The sequence below is a fragment of the Gekko japonicus genome, unplaced genomic scaffold (genome assembly GCF_001447785.1).
Source record: "Gekko japonicus isolate JY-2015 unplaced genomic scaffold, Gekko_japonicus_V1.1 scaffold36, whole genome shotgun sequence".
Lineage (NCBI taxonomy): Eukaryota > Metazoa > Chordata > Lepidosauria > Squamata > Gekkonidae > Gekko > Gekko japonicus.
Window position 1 is genome coordinate 2,095,488 of NW_015164182.1, and position 18,502 is coordinate 2,113,989.

At 48.3% G+C, this 18,502-nt stretch overlaps 1 protein-coding gene across 1 annotated transcript in view; it reads left to right on the forward strand.

The window, feature by feature from the left end:
• Positions 1-15,689, forward strand: part of ADGRB2 (adhesion G protein-coupled receptor B2) — a 149,718-nt gene extending 134,029 nt beyond the window's left edge. The window contains exons 26-32 of the mRNA XM_015408088.1: positions 1,565-1,660; positions 2,426-2,465; positions 4,043-4,707; positions 9,001-9,036; positions 10,850-10,954; positions 13,139-13,192; positions 15,486-15,689. Of these exons, the coding sequence (XP_015263574.1) occupies positions 1,565-1,660; positions 2,426-2,465; positions 4,043-4,707; positions 9,001-9,036; positions 10,850-10,954; positions 13,139-13,192; positions 15,486-15,668 (1,179 nt within the window). The 3' untranslated portion in view covers positions 15,669-15,689. The remainder of the gene's footprint in view (positions 1-1,564; positions 1,661-2,425; positions 2,466-4,042; positions 4,708-9,000; positions 9,037-10,849; positions 10,955-13,138; positions 13,193-15,485) is intronic.
• The last annotated feature ends 2,813 nt before the right edge of the window (positions 15,690-18,502 follow it).

Sequence of the window (18,502 nt, forward strand, 5' to 3'; positions counted from 1 at the left end):
ACAAACCCAAAGTTCCTCCACCTGCAGAGGTGACTGCCCACTGTGTCTCTGTGTGATCTCCTGCTCTGGCCTTGCCTCCTTCCAATCAGCCTCTGCTGAGTGGTGGTAGGGGGATTCATCCGTGTGTCTGCATCAGGTATGATTGGATTGTTCAATCGCTCCGAAGCAGAAGTGTACTGGAATTAGCCCCCCTCTGAGGAGGATGCCCACTGAGTCTCTGCATGAGCAACTCCTCTGCTTGGCCTCCTTCCAATCAAGAGGAACTCCAAGAGCTGTAATTGTACAGAAAGACAGAGGATTACCTCCTCTCAGGCTGGGCTGGGTAATTCCTATTCTGGCACTTTGAAGGAAACCTTCCACCCCCTCCAGGCCTGCAGATTTAATTCTCTGCATGTCTATGCTACTGAATGTTTGGGAGCATTATGGAGACAAGGGGTATTAAGCATGTAATACTGCATTTAGCTAACTTCAGAGATGGGACCCAAACAGAGGCCTGTAAGGTGTTTCTCTCCCTATACCCCTCTAAGATGGCATTCGTGGTCTTGAGCCACCAGCCTTTGAAATCTGAAATCAATCAGACATCTTAATGGCAGCCTGGAACATGGGTGGAGAGAGACTTGGCTCCATTTCCCTCCATCTACCTGGAGACACAACCTCCTTCTTCCAATCCCATCCATCTCTGCTCTGGAGTTCCAAGCCCCCCTCCAATGCCCCCATTTATCTTAGTGGCAATGGGCGCTGAACGACTGTTCCATAAACATAAAACACAGGCGCACACAGAAGTGGCGGGTGCAGTGCCTGTTGCTGCCAGCTGCCCCCACACCCACATCCCTCACTGTGCTGTCAGGAAGAAGGGTGCTTATAGCATCTGCGTCCTTGCAGTGAAAATGGCAGATTAGCAATGTGATTCCTGCCGTCCAGGTGCTAAGAAGGTCATCCGGAATGGGCAGGTGCATGTTTTGGGCATACAAGCGAAGACAGTCAGAATTTATACCGGTTAATAAACAAAAATCTTGGGTGGAGGGTGGGGGAGCAGCAGGCATAATGTCTGCTCATAAATACTCTCAAGGTAATGGCAGAGACAGCAGTGGGGAATTTGTTATTGCAAGGCTGGAGGCAGCAACTGAAGCAGATCGCTGGGCTCCCCCCCCCCCCCCAGGAATCTCCTTTCCCTTTCACCTTTCTTAAAGTCCCCTCCCACTGCCAAAGAGAATTGACAGCTGATCTCACAGCTCTGCACACTTGTGTTAGGTGTTGCCAGATAGAGGGCCTCGGGCCAAGGGACCAGCAGTTGGTGTTCCCTGCTTTATAGAGACCAGAGCACTTCATTTGATTGACACCCAAAGCCTGTCCCATCTGGTGCTCTGCCTGTGGATGCTCTTGAATCAGTGCTTAGTCCAAGTGGCTGTTTGTGCACGTCATTACCCGCCAAAGATCTCTCCAGTGTACAGAGATGGATCGCAGGGTGGGAAACGAGGTGGTGGAGGAAGTCCTCTGGCAAAGGTAGAGCCAAAGCGTTGCCAACTGCAACCCAGTGACCAGACGGTTACCTTGTCTCCCCCAGGTGCAAGACGTGGTGAAGTGCCAGATTGGAGTCTGCAAGAGTGATGAGAATGAAAACTCTCCTGACTCCTGCAAGAACGGGCAGGTCCAGATCATGGTGAGTGAGTGTGGGGCCCGTGCCAAGGCATGGGGGTGGCGGTTGGGACAGGCACCGAGTGCCAGAGGAGGATGTGCCCAAGGAGGCTGTGGAGTTTAATCCAACCAGTGCAGCCCAACTAGGTCAGCCTTCATCACCTCATGTGGTTGGTGAGACGTTTGAGTGGCCAGCTGAGCACCAAAATAGCTGTTGCTCTCCTGAACATTTTTGAGCACAAACATAGTGAGCTCTTGCTATGTGCTCAGACTGTTTCATGTGCATTACTTCTGTGGCTTGCCTAAGGATGCCTGGAAGGTTCAGGGCTGCTGTGACTTCCCTGCTAATCCTCTCAGCCTCTGCACCACACCAGTAAAGGCACTTGACAGCTTTCGCCATGTGTAAGACGGTGTTGTTGTTCTGGAAATGGGTGCAGCCACCTTGCCCATGTTGGGGCGTGCACATGCTGTGCCTAAGATCATTTCAAAAGGTGGCTGAGCAGTCACCGGGTTTGGGTGCCACCCTGGTGGACCAGGTTGGGCCCATGGGCCCTGTCTCTGCCCATCTTTCGTATCCAGACTGTGGACATTGTTTAAAAAGTACTTTTGTCTGTGCTTGTCACTATACATGGCCTGAAGACAGCCAGAGCAACGTATTTTAACACAACATATTGTGCCACCCATGATGCATTCATTTCTCCACTCCCACTTTCTCTCTGTCTCTTCTTCTGTCTTTTTCTCTCTCTCCCTCTCTCTCTTCCTTTCTCCCCCTCTTTCTGTATTTTTATAGACAGATTTTGAAAAGGATGTTGACCTGGCATGTCAGACAGGTGAGGCCCTCTCTCTTGGCTTCAGGAACTCGGTTAGCAGAAGTTCAGAAACTGTGTGTTTGGTTCTTTTAGAAGACAAGTGGGTCGGGCTTAGAGTTGGACAGGATGAACCCGTTAAATATTCCCAGGGGGTAACAGAACTTGAAATTTGGAAATGGGGGCTGTGGTAGAGCATCTGCTTGGTATGCAGAATGTCCCAGGTTCAGTCCTCAGCATCTCCCATTCTTCAAGTTAGGTGATGTGAAAGAACTCTACCTGAGCTCTGGAGAACTGCTGCCAGTCAAAATGGAACTAGGTAGCTTCATTTAAGGAGGGGGGGGGGTGTCTCCATCGCAGAGCCATCTGCTTGGTATGCGGAAGGTCCCAGGTTCAGTCTCCAGCATCTCCCTTTCAAAGGACCAGGTAGTAGGTGTTGTGAAAGTACTCTTTACCTGAGACCCTGAAGAGCTGCCGGCAATGAGAACAGACAAAGCTGACCTGGCTAGACAAAGGCTTTACCTCATTATAAGACAGCTTCTTGTGCTCAGACCCGTTTGAGGAGTGGAAGATCAGACCAGGGCATTAGACATGTGGCTGCTTGTCAATACCAGGGCTTCTTAGGCTAAGGGTCATTGGGCAATCAGTCTTGCCCTTGAGCTTGCATACAAAACTGCCTTGTGCAGAGTTAGGCCCCATCACGAGTCCATCTCGCCCTGCATTGTCTCCTCTGACTGGCGGCAGCAACGTAGGGTTTCAGGCTGAGAAGGATCTTTCCCAACATCTACTACTATATGTCATTGGAAGCCGCCCTGAGCCTGCTTTGCAGGGAGGGCAGGGTATAAATCTGACAATAAATGAATAAATAAATACTTGAGACCAAATAAAGAGTCCTACTGGATGAAGCTGGTGGTCCATCTAGTCCAACATCCTGTTCTCACCCAGTACCCAAACAGCGCTCCAGAGGGCCAACAAACAGAGGTCAAAGCCATCCCCAGATATTGTCTCCCTACACTGACATTCAGATGTCTGTTGTATCTGGCTATGGAGGTTCTCTTTAGTCACCATGGCTAGTGACCACTGAAAGACCTCTCTCCATGAATCCAGTTCTGTTCCATCTTTGCTCATGGCCGTCAATGACATCCACTGGCTGTAAGTGCCACAATTTAATCATCCTTTGGTGATGCCATGAGTTGCACCTAGGACCTTTTGCATTCAGGATTGGGGTTCTACCACTGAACCACATTTCTTTTTCTTGGCATCCACCTTTCAGTCTCAGCACCCTTAAAATCACAAGGGGCATGCAGCTTGTCCATGTAGAGTACCCAAAGGACTTCAGAGTTGTTCAGACCCACCTCCTCTGTGGGTCTTCTGGTGCATGGACAAGCCAGCCTTATTGTATATGGTGTTCTGGACTGGTGGCTGGGATCCCCATCGCGGGTCCTTAAAGGTTATTATAGCCCCCTACTTAAGGGACCCCTCCTCTGTTCCTGCACCCCCATCCCTGCAAGGTGGGAGGCTTCCTGTAGAGCACAGATACCCCTTAGGTAGATCAAGAACCATTAAGGCATGTTCTATTTGACTGCCCTTTTCCCTCCAAGTCCTCTTCAAAGAGGTTAACACGTGCAACCCAGCCACCATCACAAGTACCTTATCGCGCATCTCCCTGGATGGGGACGAGGATCCTAAGCTCAACTCCAGCTCCGAGGGTGGCTTGGGCTTCTCCACTCTCCCCGGGAATATCCCACCCACCTCGATCCTAGTCCAGGTGCCCCAAATGACTCACAACATGGTAAAGGGTCTGAACGAACTCAACGACCCACCCACCAAGAAGGACATCAACTTGGATGCCACACGGGGGCCCGTCTACATGTGTGGTGAGAGCAATCTGCGACAGATGGACTACAGCTGGCTACGACCCCAAGAGGCTACCATGGAGAGCAACTACATGGTGCTGCCACGGCGGACAGTGAGCCTTAAGCCCTTCACTAGGGAGGAGGGCAAGCTCAACATCAAACTGGACGAAGCGCCAAGCATGACCAAGGTCCGTCATATGATGGAGGCCGAGGCCTACCCTTCCTTTGCCTCGGTAGACCACATCAACGTGAACTTGAACCAGCCCTATGGGACAATCAAGCACCCATATGGCCTCCAGTTCAAGCAACAGCCCACAGTGCGGCAGATCTTGGCCTCAGAGATGTCAGAGCGCAGCCGCACCATGCCACGCACCGTGCCAGGTTCCGCTATGAAGGTGGGCTCTCTGGAGGTAAGAGTGACAGTATATACATGCAGGGTGTCAATTTATCTGATGGTGTACGTGGAAGTTGATCTTTGCTATAAGTACCCGTGAGTTCCAGGTTCCGATGTTTGGTCATATAAGCATGCACACAAAGGTGGTCTGATGAACCCACAGGTGTAAAGAGTTACATCTGAACCAACTCTTACTGCACAAAATGGCTCTGTGTGTACGTATGAGAGGATGTGTCAGTATTTCCACTTACAGCCAATCTTTTGGCTGCTAGCTATTCCTTATAATGAGAGTTACAGACTGATCCTTAGCATGTTTACTTGGAAGAAAGCCCCATTGCAGTCATTGAACTGTACTCCTGTGTAACTGTGCATAGTGATCATGACCTTAACACTTGCCTGGCTGGCTCTGGGCAGGGTGAGGAGCCACTATGGCTCCCTCCACCCCATCAGTCTTCCTGTTTACTGTTCATTCATGGCAGTAACCACCTTGAATACAGCTGTGACCAGAGCAAAGACAGATGCAACAGCTGAGGAAGACCAGATGGTGTGAGGAGGTGGGCGGCTGACTAGCTGCTTCTTTTTTCTCTCCCAGGCCCTCCAGGAGGCAGATGAAAGTCACAGCCTTGTGCAGTTATTGGTGAATAAGACCCATTGATGCCTAGGGACAGGCTGCAGCCGAATGTGCTTCTTTTGAGCACATCACCCATTTCTGGTTCACTTCTCCTAAGCTAGTCAAGGCATTTGCCTCTACAATCACAATTCCATGTGTAAAAGTGTCAAGCTGTAAAGTTGGCAGACTCATTCAGTTTAGCTCTTTGCAGACTACGGCCCTTCAGACTGCGGGAGGAGGAGGAGGAGGACAGTACATTTGAAGAATTCTCCATTTAAAAATAAGAGAGATCTGCATAGAGAGATCTAACATCATGGAGAATAACTTCTCCCTGATTTGCTAGTTTTCTGTGTGCAGAGAGGTGCTTTCTTAATATGAGGGGAAATGCAAGCATGCAACCCCCACTGGCCCTGAAGAATTCAGCAAATGTTTCATGTTGTGATTCAGCTGATCATAAAGGCTGGCTGTGCCTACAAATACATTCTTATTTAAATAATGGATTACAGGCCCTGTATTTATGGAGCTGCGGTGGCTCAAGTGGTTAAGACGCTGAACTGCATGCTGTGGAAGGTCAGTAGTTCAGAAGTTCGAGACCTGGGTGCCGCATGATGGAGTGAGCTCCCATCTCTAGTTCCAGCTCCTGCCAACCTAGCAGTTCGAAAGCAAGGCATTGCAAGTAGATAAATAGGTACCACTTTGGTGGGAAGGTAACAGCGTTCTGTGCACCTTGGTGTTTAGTCATGCCGGCCACATGACCACGGAAACGTCTTCGGACAGCGCTGGCTCTTTGGCTTTGAAATGGAGATGAGCACCGCAACCCTAGAGTCGGATTCAACTGGCTTTCGAGCAAGGGAACCTTTACCTTTATGTACATTTCACATGCTGTGGGAGAATATATACAATTCTAGGTCTGTTCCAGCAAAGCCATAAAAGAATATACCAATGTGCATGTATTAAAAACCAGGTTGCTGTTTTGAGTATAAATTAGGGACATTGCAAATGTCACTGTAAATCTGTTAGGCATTTACCTTTTTTTGGATATACATGGTTGGACTGTGAGCCAATCAAACAGATGTTCTGCTTGCATTGAACAGTTCAAACAGATTTGTGGCTGCTTGTTGGTCAGAATCTGACTCCCAGCTGGTCAGTAATCAGCTGGGAGTCAGGTTTTGATCTCCCAGCACTTCCCTGTATCCTAGCCCTGTTGTGCTGGGATACAGAAAAGCTTTGGGGGGATCAGAAGCTCATTCACACCTGCTAGGGGATCACCTGGGAGTTGGGTTCTGATCCACCTTGCCTGATAGGGGATCACCTTGGAGTTGGGCTCTGATCCACCCCGCTAACAGGCAAAATTACTTCATAGAGAAGCTGGAGATCAGAAATGATCAACTCGCATCACTAAAGGATCATTTCTCTCCACTCCCCTTCCAAGCTTGGGAGGGGGGGAGAAGCAGAAAGAATGCTACTACTAGCTTCATTGCAAAACGGAGAGGGGAAAGAACTCGTTTCCTTTTCTCTGCAGCCCAAGCCAATGGCTTTTGGTGGGGAGAAGAAGACAAATCAGCTGAGCTTCTGATCACCCCTCTTCCCTGAAATGTTTGCTGCCTCTTAGCAAGTCGGGGATGCAGCAAAGGTTCCAGAATTGGAGATCAGAAGAACCCAACTTCCAGCTGATCAGCTAGGCGTTGGCTTGTGATTCCGGCTCCCTTTAAAAAACCTTGTTGGGTACAGAGCAAAATTTCCTCAGCAAGTGATCAGAAGCTGACTCCCAGCTGATCCCTCCAGTGAACAAGTTGCAAACAGCTGAATAGTTCATTGCTTAATTGGCTGCCTGAGCACCACTGGTGAACAGGATGTGAGCTAAATTGACAGCTGTTCAAGCATCCCTAGTATTAATATGGATTCCATGGAAGACTGCATGAGTTCCTGTAACAGGTGGTGCATGTGGTTTTAGATGTGCTACAAGCTTACTGGTATAATACCACTATAACAGTTGTGGATTCCCCTCCCCAACTAATCCTTTGAACGGTCATTTGGCCAGGGTGCTAAGGATGCTCTGTTAGAGATCCCTAGCTCCTGTTTACAGAACTACAGTTCCCAGAATTCCATGGATGAGTGATTGACTGTTAAACCAGTTTCAAGTGAGTAGCATAGGTGTAGTTAGCTGCACTGGTCCAAAGCAAAATCCACAAAGAAAATCCAAACCAGCACAACACATTGTGCAAATTTTTGCATTCTCCAGAATCCCTTATCAGGCTGGATGTTAAAAAATAGTGAAAGGAGTAGGCGGGATCTCTCAGGCTACATGGATGTCAGTGGGCAAAGAGTATGGTATCAGGTGGCACCCTCGGCATGTTGGGTGCAAGCAAAACGTGGAAGCTGAGCAAGAGATGATCAGATGTCAGAGGAAACCTGTCAGGGATTTCTGAGGCCAGCAGGGAAAGTGGTTTTTCCAGTACACATTATTTTGTACTTTCCGAAAATTCAACCAATCCCCTGCCTGACCCTGAAGCAAGGATGGGGGGGGGGGGTTTCTGCTCAACTGCATGTGATGTCGGGCCAGCCTTATCTTTCCTACCACCCCCTTTACTGAGAGATGTCCCCACTTGGCATTGTGCCTGGAGGGGCAGGGACTTGATTCCCATCCTCAAGGCTGGATTTTCAAAGAGAAAGTCAGCGATGCGGAAAACTTCCCATTAGTCCACTGCTTGGTTTCAACACACTGGAGGTTGCAACCTGATGTACTGGCTGAAGCTTCAAAACAAATTGCTTGGTGAGGAGAAAAACGTATTGAGGTTGGGGGAGCCCTCCTGGGTATTAGCAGCAGGAGCTGAGTTATGCAAGATGGTGCCCTGACCTGGATGGCCCGGGCTAGCCCAGTCTCCTCAGATATCAGAAGCAAAGGAGGCTCAGCCCTGGTTGGTACTTGGATGGGAGACCATCATGGAAGTCCAGGGTTGCTGTGCAGAGGCAGGCAATGGGAAACCACCTCTGAACCTCTCTTGCCTTGAAAATTCTATGGTGTCACCATCAGTCGACTGCGACTTGATGGGCCTTCCTACCACCATGCAGGATAGCAGGGGGTGGAGATCGATGACAGACCGAGGGGGGGATGCAATGTGTATCCTAGATCCTGTTCTGATCCCTGCATCGTTCTAATCAGTTGCGGAGAACAGAGGACCGGAAAAACCAAAGTCCTCTCTAAGAGCCTCTTGAGGTAGAATGCCAGGACCCCTAAATCCAAGCCAGGCCCTCTCCAGCCACTCCCATGATGTTTTCTTGGAGTGCTCTGCCATAGAGCTAAGGACTCCCACATGGCCCTTGCTTACTAGTTGTACCTGAAAGCCACCATCTGGTTAGCAGGGCCAGGTTGCAGAGGAGGCAAGTCCTGTTTGCTTGGCACAGATTGCTAATTGGCAGCAGGACATGCCAGGCACACTGCACTGTGGCTGTGACCTCCTGCCCCCCACCTGCTCTCTGTGTGCTGGTCCAGGAGTGCCTCCTTCTCTTGAAATGCTTTGGCAGGATTCTCTGGCACACCTTTTCCATGCACACTTCTTTGGCGCACAGCCTCCAAACACTTTGTTTCTCTCTCATTTTTTAATTGGTGGACATACTGGTAAAGGCACTTTTTTTTTTTTTGCTTCTTTGTGTGTATGTTGTTGTGGTATGTCTAACTTGTGCCCCCCTCTCCTCCAGAGGAAAAGGCTACGGTATTCCGACCTGGATTTTGAGGTAGGTCCCCTGCCCACCTTCCTCCGTGGTGCCCTTCCGCAGGCATTCAGTGTCCTCCTTGTGGTAGATCAATGCCCCCCCCTGCCCGTTTTGCTGCCCCTTCCTGTCTTCTCAGGTTCTTGCCAGCCAGAAGTTGAAATGCCTTGACATAAATAGGGTTTAATAGCTATTCTCTTCAGGAGACTCTGGAAACTGTAGTTCTAGGGATTTCTAACCACAGCCTCAGCAAACTACAATTCCCAGGATTCTTTTGGGAAAGCCAGTGAACCTGACAGAAACTCAATATGCATTTGTCATGCAGATGTATCCTCAGTGCAGGCAAACACAGAGGCCCCTTGTAAACATACCACTGTCCTTGGCAGCCACTTGGAGATACCAGTTAACATCCAGCTGTGTGGTGGGATAAATTGTACACACGCATGATGATATATGCCTACATGGCTTCCCGGCAGGCGCAGACAGCCATGGTAAAAATGTCCTCTTGGAGCCAGGGACAATTGAAAAGGAGCCCCTGGTGTCTGCAAGCAGCCCAGTTATGCTATAGGGCTGTCTCTCCACAGAGGTGGGGTTAGGCTAAAAAGGAGCACATTGTGGCAATTCGAGAGGCTTTGGGAACTGCAAAGAGCCAAAGAGGAACGGGGAGACCATTGCTGTGCTGAAGGGTCTCTCTTGTTGGAAGGCTAGCTGGTGTCTAAGCCCTGGGGAGACACCCCTGCATGGGAGCGGGAGCTTTCTCCCGTGCTTCTGAGCTAATGCTCAATTTTTATTTCATTTTTGGTTTATTTCCTCTCCCAAGCCGCTTTCCTGGCTCTGATTTAAGCATAATCTGATGAAACGGGCCCCCAAGTTTTATAACGGATAATAAACAGTGTTAGCAGTTGATTAAAATGCTGGAGCTGGGGATGGGAGTATTTTAGCTGGGTTTATGGGGGGGGAAGAGGTAATATCCTTGCCATTATCGGGAGAGATTTGATAGGGGGTGTAGTTCCAGCGGGCCTTAAAGGCTCATCGTCTGCTGGTATCAGCCCATAAATGTTGATCTGATGAAATCTCCTGTCATTGGAAGAATCTGCTGAGGAAAGGAAAGAGGCTCCAGCTTTGCCCAGTAAATGTCTTGACAGGAGAGAGCCTTTCAATTTCCAGAGTGTAGACAGTACCGTAAAGAAATCAGTGCCATGGTGTGTACCCACATCCCACAATTCTCTCTGTTGACAGGTTAGGCAGGGTTCTAAAACACTTCAAAAACCTTCAAAGCCTGGTATGACCCAAAGGGATAGTGGGGTTGAAGGCTGCAAGAAACGAGGTTTGCTATAGGACGGCTGTCAGCACCCTTTAAAGTGGAGTCTTGCCCAAGGCTGGTCCAAGGCAGTTCACACCTTAATTAAATTTCCCTTTGAAGACTTTATGGTGGGGGTTTGTGTCAGTCTCTCCATTTTAACTGATTCTTTTGCTTGTGGCATCTGGTGATTAGGATAAAAAGAGTAATTAGTATTTGTATAATTATTTTTCTGAAGTGAGTCATTCTCGCAACAGTTCTGTAAGACTGGCTGTTGTCTTACTAATCATATGGGGGAAACAGAGATGTCGACAGGGCCATTTAGGAAACTTCATGGTTGGGTAACATTTGAGTTGGGTAGGGGGTGTGGGGGGATATCTTCCTGACTCAAAGGTCATGCTTTCACCACTAAGTTTTAAACAATATATTTACATGGGTAGATGTTTGGGAGGGGGGGGGAGGATTTGAGATTAGGTATCCGTGGCTCAAGAGGCTAAACTGATGTGTCTCTTCTCTCCACCGCTGCTGCTTCTACAGAAAGTTATGCACACAAGAAAACGCCACTCGGAACTTTACCACGAGTTGAACCAGAAGTTTCACACGTTGGACCGGTATCGAACACCAGCAACCAATGCCTCAAAGGTAAGGAGGGCAAAAAGGAGACCATCAAAGTGTCCCCTTCAGTAAGCATGTAACAACAAAGCCAGTTTGAGCTAGCCCTCAACCCCTTTACCTTTTTGGAGTAGGAATGCTTTTGGAATTCTTGTCAAATTTATGGGATTCAAATAGCCCAGGGCATTTTTTTTTAAGTGGAACTCTGGAATCAGGCACCTTCTCTAGTGTTCTGTTTTTTTCCTTCCAAATTTTGTACAGAGTTCTGCACATCCACCATTTGCAACAGATTTTAGTTCATTCCTCTCCCTCTCCTTTCTCCCCCTTACCAAAGCATAATTTATTTATGTATGTATGTATTTATTTATTTATTTATTTATCGTATTTATACCCCGCCCTCCCCGTGGGCTCAGGGCGGCTTACAAGGGCAAGGCAAAGCCTTGCCATGATAAAACACAATATACATATAATTTAAAAACATACAATACATATTTAAAAATCCTAATTTAAACAAAGTGCTCAGTGTCTTCAGAGTCCAAAGATGACGGAACGTATGCCCGAAGTTCCTGGTAAACAGTTTAAGACTCCATTCATGTTCAGGTTCAGGTGTTTTTCTCAGGGCCTCTTCCAACCCACAGCGATGGTGTTATAGTGGGGGCGGAGGCTCCTACTCAAAAGCCTGGTGGAAGACCTCTGTCTTGCAGGCCCTGCGGAACTGCATAAGATCCCGCAGGGCCCAGATCTCCCCTGGGAGCTCATTCCACCAGGTAGGAGCCACCACCGAAAAAGCCCTGGCCCTAGTGGCGGCCAGTTTGACATCCCTGGGGCCCGGGATAGCTAGTAAATTTTGGGCCCCTGACCGTAGTGCTCTTGGGGGAACATGCGGGGAGAGGCGGTCCCTCAGGTAGGTTAGACCCAGGCCATGTAGGGCTTTATAGGTAGGAACCAGCACTTTGAAGCGAATCCAGTACGCTATTGGCAACCAGTGCAGCGCTTTCAGCGCAGGCTGAATGTGGTCCCTTCTAGAGAGACCCGTTAACAGCCTGGCCGCAGCATTCTGCACCAGTTCTGCACCATAAGCAGTTTTGATGCAATCATACCCCATTTGCGCATCAAGTTACTTTGGGAGTGTCTGTCCCCATAAGCATGCACACTTGCGTGCATGGATAAAACGTTACAAAAAAAGCAAGCTCTGATAACACTTAGGGTTGTGTTAACACTCAGTAAAACAACACCACACAAAAAGAATCTTGATGTAGTTGTAAGTACAGTCACATCAAGGCTGTGGTGCAGCCCACCACTTTATAAATGGTAACTGTAAAACAATATAACTAAACAATAAGACTAAGTAAATAACTAAAGTTTTTTTTGTCCCCAGAGTGTCATCAGTGCTAACAGGCAGATCAGTACTGTATACTGGTAACATGGGAGCTAAGGCGGTCAGTAATGCAAATCAGTTACAGTTACCCATGCCTTGTTAACATCCAGATTAGACTACTGCAATGTGCTGTATGTGAGACTGCCCTTAAAGATGTTATGGAAACATCAATGATTACAGAATGCGGCCTTTCTCAGCAGTCCCTGGTACCCTTCTACCAAAGTTGAAATTATATCCAAAAGCAGAGTTCTCATCCCAACTCTATGATTCTATTAATTCTATCCCACGCTTTGCAGCTTGGACTATGAGTTCAAATTCTGCATCAAGAAAATGTTCATTTCAGGTTGGGGTGGATGATGGGGAAATTGCACCTGGAGGTGGTGTCAGCTAGCTGCCATGTTTTGCTTCTTCCCTTCTCTGATCCTGGCTTGCTCGCTGCTCTGCCGCTTGCAGTAAACATTGCTAGGGGGACCATGAGAGCCGGTACTGCCAGACTGTGTTATCTGTCTGGCCTTGTGAAGGAGGGAGGGCTTGCGTTCCACCGCTGGTGTGAATCTTTTGGCTCTCATGAGGCACTGCGACTCTCCTGCTTATCATGTATCATCCGCCGGGAGAATTCCCATGCGCGCGCTCGAATTTCATTTGCTTAGCCATTTGCCTCATCCTGCTATATGTAAGGGTGTTTCCGCCCCATGGTCATTCCTAACAATAATCCTGTGGATATGGTACCAGTTTTGTAATCTAATAAAGCATAACGCTTCCTTGGAAACCTGTGTGGAGATTTACTTGCTGCTGAATCTGACAGGTGGTGATTAATTGTTGCATTTATCATGCAGAGAGAGAAGCGGTGGAGCGTCTCTTCAGGGAGCGGGGAAAAGAACATGGCCAGCGTAAGTACCCATTCAAAATCAGAGAAGAGATTGTCAGACTCCTGGTCAAGAGACTCTCAACAACGCTCTCTTTGGCAGTGATTTGTTTATTGAGATATCAGCATGATCCAGGTTAGAACAGTACCATGTCAGAAGGTTCAGAGACAGTTCAAACAGGGCCCCTTCTAGAATATCCAATGACATGTCGCAGCCATCCCACCTAGCTCTTGCATTCACTACCCCACCACCTGGGAATATACAATCCTGTTATCTACAATAGCAAGCTGGCACAGCTTCGTTCTCAAGGACGTTCCTCTAGGAGGAAGGTATCTTAAGGAAGAGTTATGGCATCTACGATAGAGCAGTTCACACACACACCATTCACCCCACCTGTCGGAATACCCCCCCCCCGGTAACTATGGCAAACTAAGCAGAGTTTGACAGAGATGCAGCATGGGAGAAGGCTTGCCATTGGTCTTCTCAAAGAACACCTGATACAATAAGGAAAGAAGGCGCTAAGAACATTGAAAAAAATGCCTATGGGACCTAAGATTAACCTACATGGAAATGAACTTGGGAAAGCTTTGACAACTGGCTCCATTGCATGATGTATGTCCTGCTCATAGATTAAGGATGCAAGATGGTGCTGCCCATCAGTCCTAGCCCCACTGCTGGACCTCCTGATGGCACCTGGTATTTTTGGCCACTGTGTGACAGAGTGTTGGACTGGATGGGCCATTGACCTGATCCAACATTGGCTTCTCTTATGTTCTTATGTCTTGCTAGGTTTTTCACAGTGGATCATTCCAGACTTGCAAACCATTGTACAAAGTCCTTAATTTAATACTTTGTCATTTCTAAATAAGAAACCACCCTTGCAGGGAGAGCTCCAGGTTTTGGAGGGGGACAGACAGAGAGTTCCCAGGACCCCCTGTCCTCCTCTGCCCACTACCAACTCCTTCTGTTCATGCCCTCCTTCCCTCCCCCCTGCCTCTGTGTCTGCCCATGAGCCCTCCCACCACCCATGCTCACAGCTGCCCACAGCTCTTTCCCCTGTGGCACTGGGCAGTGGACACATCTTGGAAGCATGGGCAGTAGAGCACTAGCAATGGGCAGACCAGGGGCTGACAGCAGTGGGCCCTGCCAGAAGTCCTGGGCTTTGACCATTTCTCCATCTCAGGGTATGTTGACACTGGCCCTGCACTCGTGTATCATTTCCTTTGTTATAGATCAAATAATTTCCATCACCATGACATGCCCAGAGGAGGGGGAGCAGAACTGCCACAGGGACTGAGACCTGGAGCCAGCTCTCGGATTAGGGGCAGAGGTGCAGATTACAAAGGAGGTGTGGCTGCCACTGAACTGGCAGCCCTGAATCGAGTCAGGGGTCTGGAGACTGAGCCCTACGAGGAAAGGCTGAGGGCCCTGGGAATGTTTAGTTTGGAGAAGAGGAGACTGAGGGGGGACATGATTGCTCTCTTTAAATATTTGAAAGGCTGTCATTTGGAAGTGGGCAAGGAGCTGTTCCAGTTGGCAGCAGAGGATAGGACCCAAAGCATCGGGTTTAGATTACATGCAGAAAGGTATCGGCTGGATATTAGGGAAAATCTTTTTTTTTTAAATTATTTTCATTTTTCCATAACATACACTCCATATATTTTCCAACATTCTGGGGTTACATTAGACATTTTCTTCAATCCACTTATTGACTTTTTGCCATTTTTGCTTAAAGTTACTTTCTGTTTTTCCCGCCAAGTACATATTCAGCTTATCCATTTCTGTTATTTCAAAAAGCTTCGTAATCAACTCTTCCCTAGTCGGTACTCTGTCTGTTTTCCAATTCTTTGCTATTATTATTCTTGAGATTGTAATTATGTACAGGAAAAACCTTTTCACAGTCAGAGTAGTTCAAAGGTGGAATCAGCTGCCTAGGGAGCTTTCAAGAGGCTGGATGAATATTTGTCACAGATGCTTTAGGCTGGTCCTGCATTGGGCAGGGCGTTGGACTAGATGGTCTGCATGGCCCCTTCCAACTCTGTGATTCTGATTCTAAGTCACCCCCTGCCTCCACCATAACGTGTAGTTGAACTTAAGCTCGTCCTGTTCCAGCTGTCATTATGACATGGGTTTCCCTACCAGCCACATCTGCCAATGCCAGTTGGGAATGACCCTTGTACCAGAACCAGGACACAAGAGTTGGTTGAACGAGGCATTAGAGAGGAGGGTGCCAATTGGGGGGAGAGCACTTCTATTTCTTGCCATTCTGCTTTCTTTCCGACTCAAATCAGTAACCTCACCTCTCGTTCCCTGGCAGGAGGGAGCCAGCCCAGACAGCCGGCAGCAGAAGCAAAAGTCTTGGAGCACCTTCAAGGCCATGACACTGAGCTCCCTGCCCTCCAAACATCGGGAGAAACTGGAGCTACATTCTGCTGCTGACTGGGAAAAACACTGTATGAGCCTGGATCTATCCGAGGGGGACTTCCAGACAGAAGTGTGAGCCTTGTGGACTCTGGGATTTAGCCACCTATATATATATATATATATTATAAATATAAATATATATATATTTTCACACCTTGGAAAAAGAAGGAGACGAAAACAACAAGACAGTTCCTTCCCCCTTCTGGTGGTTTTACCGGGCTTTTTTTGAAATCCCTTTAGTCCGTCCTTGGGGGCGGGGAGAGGCAGCAGAAGATGTTGTGCCCCCGCCCCCCAATTGTCATGCAGCTATGGCCACGCACACCTCACGTGCACCTGCCCCATCCCCGGAAGTGGTAACAGGTGCTGGCTTTTTCTCTCCCTTCCCCCTTCTGCTGTCCTCCCGTTCCCCACAGTGACTCACCACCAGGACACAAAAGCGCGCACACAATCACACACCGATGGCTCTCCAGTTCTCCCACTCACAGAACTTGGGTAGAGGGGAAGATCTTTCAGTGCAGTGGGGTGGGAAGAGCCATTCTGAACTCTTTTCTATCTGGGTATTTCTTCACGCCATGCACTGTGTGCACGGCCAGCAGTCTGGGATTGAAGCCGCCGCCCCACATCTCCCCTTTGAGATTTTCCCCGGCACCGTTCTTCTTCCACCTCCAGATCTTCCTGCCCGGACAGTGGGGGAGAAGACCCTGCACCTTCTTTGCCCCGTTCTGCACGGGGCTGGATCTGAATCTCCCGTCTCCCTGCAACACATTCCCCCCACCCCCGTGTCTTCCTCCCCATCCCAGGCCGGGCCGGGCGGGCGCTGTGTTTGTTGGAAATAAAAATTCACTCTGTGAATCTTTGCAGCTGTTTGGCTCTCAGTTTTACTGACCTTTGGACATAGACCGAATCACATGCCATTGGCCTCCTTGGTACATAAAGAGATGGGAAATTTTAGACTGAGCACCAGCTTGGCTGAAATATTTGTAGAGGTTTTAAAACAGCTGAATGGAATTTTGGTAAGACTGACTGACTGACTGACAAGATTCTCTGTTGGGTTCACACATCAGTCCACTGAGCTCAGCTGAAATACCTGCAGGAATTTAGAGGGGAGTTAAGAGAACTGTGATTCCTGTTAACCAGTTTCTAAAGAGTGCCCACTGTCATTTCTCTCAAGTGTGTAAGGTCAGTTTCTAGAATGATGCACAGCCCTGATGCTGCCTCCATGCCTTACAGCTGGAAGATCAGACCAGGTCAGTATTCCTAGAGAGCAAAACAGAGGACACATTTTGACAAATGTGCTTATCAGCTTTACAGAGACCTGAAGTTAATGCATCCTCAACTGAACATGGCAACTGAACCATGTTTGAAAATAAATATTTCAGCCATACCTTGATGGGAAAGCTTGAAGGACAGCATCTGCCAGGGCATGGCCTAACATTAGATTCTTCAAGTTCTTGCAAATTGCACAGTTCTCGGAATTTTTAGGGATACCTGTGAACCCTTCCGAGAAATGTTGAATCTTTCCAAAAGATTATCCTCACAATTGTCTGCAGAAATTTTGCCTGAAGATTTTTTTTCATTTTAGATAAAAAATTTAGTGACAACCTAGGGCAGCATTTCTCAAACTGGGGTCTATGGACTCATTGGGGGGGGGGGGTCTGCAAAGGTATTGCAGAAGTTCTACAAATCCCTTGGGAGGATAAAGCCCCTCTCATGTCCATATCAACAGTGTGAAAATTGACCTCTGTTTTTCAGAAGTGGGGCAAATACTCTCAGGGGAAACAGGGCAGAACTGGCGTCTTCCTATTTTGGTAGACAGGAGTGTATGGTGCACCCCATCTTTCAAGTCACCTCCGAGGACTAGCCACAAATATGTTGATTGTTTGCTGGGATCCCACAGCTCAAGAAAGAGAACTCTTAACTGGTTGAGAAGCAACAGAGAAGTATGGTCCTAATGCATTTGTCAAAGTAACTTCCCATATCAAAGCAAACTGGGTTTCACTGTGCTTTCCATTCCAAAGGATTTCAGCAGAGAGAGAGAGGGAGGGAGATGCCATTCTGAATCCACAGCAGTAATAACCAATTGTGATTTTGAACTGAATGCTGGGAGTTCTGGTTTTGTGACACGCCAATCTTTTTCGGTCTCTCTGAGTAGCTCCTAAAGTTTTTCCAGGCCCCTTCCCACCCCTGTCCATCCAGCCTCTAGCTAGAAATGATTAACCCATCAGGGTATTTCCTGATGTCTCCATCGCAAACTCTCTTCTAGTTGAGAGATGAGATTGACTAGAATTTAGGTCAGAGCCTTTTGAACTGCAGATCTACAGAATCAGCTGCCCTTGGAGACCTGACCTAGTAAGCCACGTACAGACAATACAAACATTTCCCTTATACTCAAAGTGTGAACCAGAAGCAGGAGAAGACATCTCATGGACAGGGTGTGTAACATCAGTGCTTTTCCAAGGCCTTACTGCACACCTGATGATGCTCCAAGCCCAAATTTGGCCCGGCTGCCATGCACCAAAACCTGCCATGGCCTTGGTAGCCCTTCCTGGTTTTGCAGTCCAAGACAAGCAGCAAACGGGTGGCTTGTGACTATGCTGGGTTGGTTTCTACAATCACAGCTCCACTAAGGTGGAGGATTGGATCAACAGGATGGGATATGCACAGCTCATGACTTACAGATTCAGATGCCCTGTTTAACTGCCTTCCAGTTGTTTGACAGCTCCCTCCCCCATTTTGTAGGCTCCAGATGAGCAGCAAACAGGGGGCCTTATTCTGCCATGTTTTTCTTTAATCCCAGCTTCCCTCCAAGGAGCATATGGATGCTCACATAGTTCTCCCTGCCTCCCTTTTATCCCCTCAGCAACTCTGTGAAGTAGGTTTAGGAGTGTGTGCATGACTGGCACAAGGATA